This window comes from Thunnus albacares, chromosome 17 (assembly GCF_914725855.1).
Source record: "Thunnus albacares chromosome 17, fThuAlb1.1, whole genome shotgun sequence".
In the NCBI taxonomy this organism is placed as follows: domain Eukaryota; kingdom Metazoa; phylum Chordata; class Actinopteri; order Scombriformes; family Scombridae; genus Thunnus; species Thunnus albacares.
Genome location: NC_058122.1, coordinates 13,904,713 through 13,915,110, shown reverse-complemented (window position 1 = coordinate 13,915,110; position 10,398 = coordinate 13,904,713). Strand labels below are relative to the sequence as shown.

General features: G+C 39.3%; 2 protein-coding genes across 2 annotated transcripts in view; one reads left to right on the top strand and one right to left on the bottom strand.

Annotated features, from left to right (window-relative positions):
- Positions 1–3,828, top strand: part of baiap2l1b (BAR/IMD domain containing adaptor protein 2 like 1b) — a 30,680-nt gene extending 26,852 nt beyond the window's left edge. Inside the window, exons 13-14 of the mRNA XM_044330583.1 lie at positions 2,698–2,744; positions 2,833–3,828. Coding sequence (XP_044186518.1) covers positions 2,698–2,744; positions 2,833–2,905 — 120 coding nt within the window. The 3' untranslated portion in view covers positions 2,906–3,828. The remainder of the gene's footprint in view (positions 1–2,697; positions 2,745–2,832) is intronic.
- A 143-nt stretch (positions 3,829–3,971) lies between these two features.
- On the bottom strand, positions 3,972–10,328 carry bri3 (brain protein I3). Its single transcript, XM_044330584.1, has 3 exons — positions 9,600–10,328; positions 8,136–8,244; positions 3,972–5,449 (listed from the first exon to the last, which is right to left on the bottom strand). Exons 1-3 carry the CDS (start codon positions 9,742–9,744, stop codon positions 5,317–5,319), a joined length of 387 nt encoding a protein of 128 aa, XP_044186519.1. The 5' UTR covers positions 9,745–10,328; the 3' UTR covers positions 3,972–5,316.
- Between the last annotated feature and the right edge of the window lie 70 nt (positions 10,329–10,398).

Sequence of the window (10,398 nt, the reverse complement as noted above, 5' to 3'; positions counted from 1 at the left end):
ACACACACATATATATATAAATCCAAGACCCGCTCATGGGAAAAAAGTTCTGCACTGTTACAGTAGACTAATACTCTGGTTTATGTTTAGCTCAGTGTATGAGAGTGTGGCTGAGGTTGTGTGTTGGTGTGAGCACATTTTTGTGCTTGTGTGTTTTGTTAGTGAGCAACTTTCATGACCATTATTTTGTAATCTAAGCATGCTGCATCAGTTCATGTGATCTTCAGGTAATTAGCTCCGGATAAATATTGGCAAGTGCAAAAGTGTGAGGTTCGTCTGCACTAATAGAAGTAAGCGAGAAGTGTGTAGAAGAGGGAGGTTGGGTCCGCGGAGGGAGAGGAAAGAAGAGAGCTTTCCTGGGGGCTGGTGGAGGAGGGGTTACCCTGGAATGTACTGTCACCATGACAAAAAATGTACCCTCACTGGTTTGGTGTTTTGTGTTGAGGAACAGATAAGGACTTACAAGGAATTAAGATATTTAGAGGATGAAGGAGTGACTGAGAGAGAGAAACTTATCTGTGAGATTGAGTTCAACAAAGAAAGTTAAAGGGACAAAGGTGTTTTTTTTGACCTTTTAAGTTGCGTGTCAGTGCAAAAAGGAAGAAAACACTCCTGTTTGTCAATACTCAAAGTTTAATAGAGCAAAACAGATAGAGATGAAGAAATTCTCGGTTCCCTGATTGAGCTGTGAGGTAAGCATGTTGACTGCAGCCACTATATGTTAAACTGCAGTCAAAAGTAGAGAGACAGTGAATGTTATTTGGAGTGCATGTGAATAAAGAAACATGCCAATCATGATTATTGCTATGTGATTTGTAATGTAAACATCTGTAGAAGGGAGACAGATGTGAAACTGTCTGGGGCCTGTGGGAAAATACCAGTGGTCACAGTGACTTGTGCTGTGGGCAAAGCTGAAACACTGTTGACAGCAACAGCAGTCACTCTATCCACTCCTGACCTCTTGTGGATTCTACACAGTATTGCAGGTTGGCTGCTAGAAAACAGGCCCAGCTGCCAGGAAGATCTACTGTATGTTAAGCACTTATACTGACAAACTGGTTACGGTTTACAATACTGAAATCACTCCCTATTTAACTTATTACTTATTCACTTATTCATTTTACTGCTCACTATTAAGTGTCTTCATTGTTATTGTCACTCAGCATTTTCATTCACAAATCCAGTGTCACATGACTAATTCTCACATCTATTAAATACTATGCATTGCATTGTTGGATTGATAGCAGAAAGTAGTGTACATGTCATGAACATTATTTCTTTCGTTAAATTGTTGAGATTTTGGAGGGCACTATGTAGTGCAGAAATTTCACACTCAGAATTCAAACCATTAAATAAAATGGTGGACATTTGGTGTACTATATAGTAAATAGGGAGCGACTTTGGACAGATTTATATTATTATTTTACATACATTTAACATTTCTGCTGTGTTTCACAGACAGGATGATAGATATTTTTCGAACTTCAGACGAAAAGAAGGAATTCCACACTTAGTTGATTTAATAGAAATACTTGTCTTGGGTGTGTATGTGTCTGTATATTTATATTTGTGCAATTTGGGCTACAGGTAAATTTGCTAAGTTCCCCACTTTCCAGTCACTTTTGATGTCTCTCTTATACATCTAAAAGTTGTAAATCACAAAGGTGTAACCAAGTCCTAAAAAGTACACATGGTGAGGATAATTTGAAGTGTGGCGGGTCACATTCTCTTTTTCCCATTTCATTTGGTGTCTAGATTGTGGGTACATTTTAAAGTTCTCCTCCAGATATGTTTTATACAAAATACTCTACTTTGAATAATAATTAGTGTCTGCTATGTTTTTTCCACAAAAAAAGTTCAATTATCTTGTTATTGTTGTTAAAATCCTTAAAATCACATCTGTCCTTCCAAAAATTCCAGAATCTATGAATGTCCAAATTCTTGTTTTTTTTCTAAGGTTTCCACATCACACTGGTGTAAGTTGAATACTGGGCCAGGATTGGTTTCAAACTAGTTGTGATGTCACAAATCATACTCGTAGGGGCACGCCTTAAACACCTTTAACCTTTTTGATGAGCACAGATAAACTTTCCTCCCTCAGCAGATGAATGTGAAAACAGCCCTCTGGTGTCAAACTCTGGACATACATCATTCCGCACAGTGAAACTCAAACATCCAACTATAGGAACGAGAAGAAAAACACATTTTTGAGTGGAGTTGGACTGTAAGGTATAAATGCTGTACATGTTTCTAATAGGCTTAGTTCTGCTAAAATATGTAAAACCACTTATACGATTAAAATTGTATTTCTGCGGAAAAAAAAACTATTAAATTCAGGAGACAATATTTACGTCCTCAGTGCTAAACCCTGTCCTGCACATCGTGTCTGTGTTCAGATACAGTGGCACTGACTCTGCCTCATCATAGGAAAACTCATACAGTCGATTGAGACTCGCATTTCCAGAAGGTTGAGATTCCACACACAGTCTCGTGATGTGACACAGCTTGTTGATCTTTCCCACGCTGTGTCCAATCCTTCAGCAGCCTAAAGTGTGTGTGTGTGTGTGTGTGTGTGTGGTGATTGAGGTATTCATAGTGCAAATGTGTCATGGTTATGTACTGTGCAACATATTGTATTACAGTTGAGTGTTGGCCTTGTGACTCAGAGGTGATGATGTATCTGTGTTTTCTCCTCAGACAAACCAGCCTAATGGCATCTCAAGACCTCCGCCCGCTTACCTCGCGTAAGTCGCTTAAGAACATGAATACGATGATCTGTCTTTCTCTCGCTCAGACATGCACTCACCGCTCATCTCTGCTGTGTTTTCACAGGGGAGGGAACCCATTCGCCACAGTCAGACTACGTCCAACCGTCACCAACGACCGCTCTGCACCGGTCATCTGATCTGTCCATATTTCCACCCACCCTAGATCCCCACAATCCCTTGTCATCCCTCCTGTGTTATCTACCCAGGAGATGCAGCTCAGCCCCCGCCTCTACTGTTCAGCAGCTTCTCCGGGTCTGGATGGAATTAGAAAAAACTTGGAAAAAATGCCATTTGAAGCTGGGATCCACCTTAGAGCTGTAAACTCTCATGTGGAAGTATTTTGGGACCATTTTATTTACAGAACAGATGCTCATATATTTAAGATATATATTTTCTATGTCTATTTTCTGTCTGTTTGTAGTGGTGATATTTAAATGACCACATTCTTACCTGCACTTGAGAAAGAGATGAATAAAAATGGTCAGAGAAAATATTGCAATGTATTTATGCTGTTGATGTTGCTTTTTTGTCGTCAAAATGACTGTTAGAAATCTTTTCTGTTGCCATAGGACAGTAGAAGAATGTATTGTTGAGGACCCCAACATTTCACCTTCAAGTCCTTATGAAAATGTTGCTACTCAGTGTCGATACTGATTAAAATGATGTTGCCGGCCGTTGCTGTGAACAGAGACAATTGCAGATGATTTAAAGCGATGCATCCAAAAAGGAACACAAGTGATCTTTATCCATAAAACCTTTTTGTCACATTTATGCAACAGATGTTATAAATATTGTCTTTTGTAGAATTATATGACACAGACAGGACTTTGCCTTAATGACACATACATACCTACTGTAAAAATATCGTTCACCTGTTGCTTTCTTCAAATTGTGGACATGAGTTGTGACAATCACCTCATCTTCACATAGACCGTGCAATCATTTCCGCTACATGGCATTTTAAGCCCGCAGTGTCTATATTTTTTTTGGTCTTTGACCCTCATTACACCCTTAATAGAATTCAATTTGCTGTATGAAAAATAAAGATTTATTTCTTCAATTTGCTGTTTAATTTCTTATCATGCACAATTAATCTCAACAGTGTCATTTTGATGTCCTTATTATGCATTAATCTATGTGAAGAATCACTTCGACTGTCAATGTATTACATGGAGAAAAGTCAAATCAAGCACACAGTCAAACTTGAGTAGCATTCATTTTTAATTACAGTAACTCATATATAAAAAGTAAGAACCTCAATCATAAGAGCGTGCGTAGTGTGTTTTCTAAAGCAAGACGTTTTAAAATCCCTCCCACCCACTTATATCTCTTTTTTTTTCTTCTGCCGCGGACAATTATATAACATCTTGCTGTGATGGAAGACGAAGACATGGAGATACTGCAGAAACAGGGACATAGACATTCTCGATTGATTGTCTGGCTGGGAGGAATGGGGCTGGGCGACTTGTCACACAGTAGCGTACTAAGATAAAAATCCAGAGATTATACACATTATTGAGAGATTTCTGAGGCTTTCACTCTCAGCATGCGTCCTTGAAGCGACACTCGTTGAAGGAGAAGTCCACGCTTCAATACAAGAGTCCTCTTAAAGTAGAAGTCCTTAGTCAAACAGTGATTGAGGTTGTAAAGTCGAGGGCATTTCAGATTGTATGTACCTGAGGTCTGCATTGGCCCTGGAAAAACACAACCTAGCAGAATAATCATCAAACAAACGGTCAGTGCAAATATGGCCCCTAGAAATAATACCAACAAAAATAAACAAAATGCTGCAGGCTTTCTGTCAAACAGAAGTCCGTTGTTTCAGCTGGGACAGTTTACATCCAAGGATCTTTACACATCTTCTTAAACTGGTTGTGTTATTCCATGTCATATTCCATTCACACTGAGCCAAAAAAAAAGAACAAAACATTTCAAAATAGGGATGCATTTCCTTAAAAAGCTAATATATCAGTGATTTACACAGATGCTGTGATGAGTACAATGTTACTAAGTACAATGTTAACCCAAAATATGTACGCAATGTGCCAGCAAAGACAAAAAAAAAAAAAAGATGCCTCGGTTAATTCTGGCTTGACAAAACATGAGGGAATCTGCTCAGATCCTCAGATAACTGAGCTAAAAATCTACAGAAGAAATGACTGATGGAATCTCTGATGATCACTCAGCATGTAGTGAAGGCACTGACAACAGCTGGACACTAACATATGCTAGAATATATCCTAAACTAGCAGATGAAAATTGATTTTTTTTTTAATTTGTTTATTTTTTTTTTTTTTTTACACGTGCCTCTAATAAAAACTCGTATCATAATTCATAGTAATATCATCTTGATCATTTGTTGTACACAACAGAATGGCAACAGCAATGTGCAATATTAAGAGAAGATAACAAAATGAAAGACACAAAAATTCTGGATTTTGTGTGTGTGTGTTTGTGTTTGTGTGTGTGTGTGTGTGTGTGTGTGTGTGTGTGTGTGTGTGTGTGCATGGGGAGCACAAGCGTGTGCATGAGCTGTGGTTTGGTCCCTCTAGCCGAAGGTGGCGCCACAGTTGGGACATCTTCTCTGACGCAGTGCGAAGCAGAAGAGGATACCAAGCGGGAAAAAGAAGATGGCACACAAGATCCCCAGACAAGTGAAGTCATCCTCCAGGACACCAACTCTGCAACACACACACACACACACACACCAAAAAGGATAAGTAGGTAACATTGAACAGACATACTGATGTAGGATTTTTAATTTTCGGTTTTGTGCCTGTTTAGCTGTCAGTGATCACACAATCCTACCAACAGTTTACTGAATGTTTATCTGCAGTCTGTCTCTGTTGTCTTCAATCTGAACCATATCCTGACATTTCACACTAATCAACCATCAGGAAGGTACTGCTCAGTGTGAGTCTGACCTCATTCTAAAAAGAACAAAAAGTTCAATTTGCAATGTCTTCACTCGTCCCATTCAAAAATCAGCTTTGGCTGAGGAGCGTAAAAATGTGCTATTTTCCCATAGACTCACTGCAGAGGCCAGAGACAGACAGAAATCTTTAAAAATCTCAACAGTTATCCTTTAATCATCCTAAAGACAGAAACAAAGATCCATTAAGATAAAAGCAGTCAGATAGTTGCCACTCTCCCCCAGTCCCACGGTACTTGAAGTTCTTTTTACAAATTCTTGATTTCTGCATCGGTATGTGAGATATAAAGGTTGCTCAGCATTTGGCTTATGCTGCATTTTAAATTCCATTGCAAAAAGATTAAAATGTCTTAAGAGAAAAGGGAAGTACAACCTAGAAAGTTTTTTGCCCTGTGTGACAAATATCTGATGATAAAAATAACCGACTCATCAAAACATGAAGCAATTTGTCTTGAAGGCTGTGAGCTTGAGCAGCTTTAATCCAGAGTCACGGTAAACAAAGTGCTAACCGTGGTCTCATGACTGCACCATGCCGACCAGCGAGGCCAGTAAATCTGCTGGAGGCCCGGCAACATATCAACCTCGACCTCAGTGAGAGATGAGAAATGAAAAGACGCTTTGGAAAACACTTACTGATAATGCTATGAAAGGGTGTGACAGAGCAATGTATAATTAGATGATAGATTAAATAATGTGCCTTAATTACACTGATAATATTAGATTGTGCTTCAGTGACGAACTGGATGAACCCCATTAACATTTATAATAAATGAATATTTGAACCACTCTAGGTGCTGCTGCGCCTCCTCATGTGTTTGCATTTCCACAACTTTTTTGTACACTGGTGCCAGGAACTTGCTTCTTTTGACACAGGCAACATGATCATAATGCTAATGCCTTCTAAAAACTGTGCCGGTATCTTCCAACTCCGCTGAAAGTTTTAAATATAGTAAACATGCAACACTGCACTTTTAGAAACATGAGATCATTAAAAAAAGTGATTTGTGGAACAACTAAAGCCAGGTAAGAAAAAAAGAATTAAAGAAACACCAGTGTCTTAGTCAATGTGACTGTGGATGATGCTTATATATAAGATGAATGTGTATCAGTACTGCTTTGCATCCATTTCTAAAAGTGTGCCATCACCAACTGCTTAATAAATATTGATAATGCTGATTTTCATTCTGTATTAATAGAAAATACCCAGATCTTCACTGCAGCTCTATCAGTCTACACTACAACCCTATTTAAGACTGAGGTGTTCCCCTTTTTTTGTAAGTAGAGCTGCAACAATTAGTAAGTTAATCAACAGTAAATTAATCTGTTTTGATAATTGAACGATCATTTTAGTCACTTTTTAAGCAAAAACGCTAAAAATTTGCTGATTGCAGCTTTTCAAATGTTAGGATTTCAAGCTCTTCTGTGTCATTCATGATTGTAAACTGAATATCTATCAATTTTGGACAGTTGATGAGACAACACAAGACATTTGAAGATGTCACCATGAACTCTAAGAAATCTAAACAGGGATTTTTCACTATTTGCTGATATTTTATAAACAAGACGATTCATTGAGAAAATGATGAGCAGATGAATCGATAGTGAAAATAATCATTAGTTGCAGCCGTATTTGTAACTATGTAACTATAAAAGACAGTTACCAAGCACATAAATAACCACGTTAACTTTCAGTTCAAGTAAAACCACCAGATCTGCACTTGCAGGGTAATTGCTCAATATGCAACAATGAGCAAATCATAAACCTACACACCTGGTTCCTTAACTTCCTGGAAATATATCTCATTATTCAAATTCAACTAGTGCACAAGAGCACGTCTGATTTCCATTTGAATTGTGTCCTGCAGTCACCTTTGGCCCTGTGTGGCCTGACCAGCCCCGTCACATGTTTGAGGCTGAAATCATCCGACTGACAGGATGTTGACTCAGACATAGTGAAACCAATGTAAAACTTTTTTTTTCTAAAACTGAGAGTCACATCCTCTTAACTTTGGTTCACACTGTAGCCCTGACAGAATACACATATAGTAGGAACAATGAACATACACATATAGATAGTATAAATATATAAATAAAAATAAAGAAACACAGACAGAAACAGATGATGGCAGCTTCAAAAGGATCTAAGCTAAGAAACCAGCTTAGTCACAGTGAGCATGGGACACTCATGTTACCCACGTGATGAAAGAGAGACCTCACTCGTTGGCAGTGAATGGTCTTCATCAGTGGACAAATTAAGTGAACTGGTGCTTTACTGTCTTTATCCTCGGTGTATAATTGTGAACATTGTACCTCATGTTCTATTTATTCTTGTATGAACTGTAACTGCGCATGTTTATCAGTGTTCTTACAAAAGTAGGACACTTAAACAACATGCAGTCACTACTATGATAAAGTGTATATGTGTGTGTACTCACCTGCAGGCAGGGCAGCCTCCCACCACCACTACAGACGGTTGGATGATGGTGTAAGTTCCACCGTAGGGCTGCTGGGATACAGCTGGGGCCATTTGGGCTGAGGGGTACCCTGTGGTTGAAAAGAGATGAGTGTGAACATGTACTGTAAATAATTATATCATTTTAAGTCATTAAAGAGATCACCATATCATGTTTTCATTTTTAATTTTAACCCGAGTGAATATCAGTGTAAATGTGATTGCTTTAGAGGGGCCGCGCACACTCAGCAGTGACGCATATTCACAATCAGAGGCTCACTGTGAACAGGCACAGCAACACAGATAGTACTGAAGTGGGAAGTTCCAGAGCACAATGTACTAATAAACTTAATTAAGCACTGATAGAACAAAAGTTAGTGACAATCATACCGGTTGGTATTTGCCATCTCAAAGTCAAGTTAAATTGAGTGTTAGTCCAGTATGATCTGGAATTGGTCTATTGGTATAGTTTGTGCAAATGTCATGTTATAGCGTGCTAATGCAGTAATAGAAAGTCTTTGTGAGAATGTACTTTGTGTTTTTCTGCTCCTGAACATTCAGGATAACATGATTAATTGGGCTAAAAGAGACTGGGATTATTATTGGTTACAAGGAATAATAAAACAGCTCTAAGACTTCAATAATTACATCTGATTAATATCAGCTGGCTGGAGAAAGTCAGAAAATAGGTCATGACACAATCAGAGGTGAATGTTGGAGGGTTGGTGCTTCAGTGGTTAATTTCACTGACACACTCAAACCATATTGACTTTTTAGCACGTGTACATCTAGAGTGATATCTATGTGAGTCAGTGAACTTTGATACCATAACCACACTTGCATGGCCCGTTTGTCAACGCACCTTCTGCCAGATAAATACCTCTGATTTGTACTTGTGTCTACCTACACCGTTTACAATGTTTATTCCTTTACAGCAACAGTTTCCTTTTCAGAGAATGCAAACAGGAAATTATAGAAGATTGCCAGGAAATTATAAAAAAAAATGTTTAATTTTAGAACGGCGTAACTTCCTTGATGCATTTATGGCACCCTTTATACAACATTCAGATTATGACTGTCAGCAGTTATGGAGAACTGTCCTTGAAAGCCGAATGTTTTCTAGTTTATGCAAAGACATTGGTCTGTAGAATAATATAATAACAGACGTCGCGATCGCCATACTGCGCTTGCGCAACAGAAGCATCAGATCAACAAAAGTATTTGCTACTCTTTCTCCATATTTGTACATTAAATCTCGGACACCTCTAAAAAAAAACACTATATGTCGTTCCCAGACTCTGAGTCAAAACAAAGCGAGCAACAAGCTTTGTTTTAAACGAAGACGGAAGTGGGCAGGAGTGACCCCTCTCTTCCAGTCTGGGTACTTTACTTTCTGGCAAACGTGAGGACCGTGTTGGAAGTGTGCGACATTAACCGAGCTACTTGCCTGGGCCGTCGGGGTAGGGGTAGGGCGGCGGGGCCGGAGGGGGGATGGCCCCATAGCTGTGCTGCTGCGGGCCGTATTCATACGCCCCGGGGACGGTGTTGTAGGCGGGTGGTCTGTCCTGAAGAAGAGGTTTGCTGTCCACCATCTCTCCCGACGTAATGCGTCCTCAACTTGTCTCGTTCTCTGCCTTCAACTTAATGCGCCAGCGATAGAAAGGGTCAAAACTGCACTCGGGCTACTTCTCCTTTGTTGCCCGAAAAGCCGTGCGACGTTGGTTGACACGCAGTGGCGACAAAAACAAAGAAAATAAAGAAAAGACGCTGCGCAAAAATGAAACTTCGTCCCTCTCCATGCGCCAACTTTGTCCCTGGCGGCGCAACAACCCCAAATATTTACCAAATGTCCGCTTCAAAGACAGGAATGATCTGAGTCAGTCTGGTAATGGTTAACTTAACTCCATTTCCCTCCTTGCGGTTGGTCCTTTGGTACCAGAACAACAGTGATCTGTCATCACAGCACCTTATAACTCAGCTGGAACTCAGAAAGGCTTTTCCTTTCTGTCTGGATTGTCACAAGAGAAGAATCATGTGATGAGCTGCTGTAGCGCCTCTGCGCACAGAAAGGCTTCTTAAAGAGACAGTTCATGGAAATAAAAGGCTGTAATGCTGCATGCAGTGCACTGCAGAGCCGAAGTGTATGAGTGAATAAAATGTCAATATGATATTTAAAAAACGTGAATATTTCCTGATAATGGAACCCAGACAATCAAAAGTAGTATAAAACCGGCAAAGGGATCATA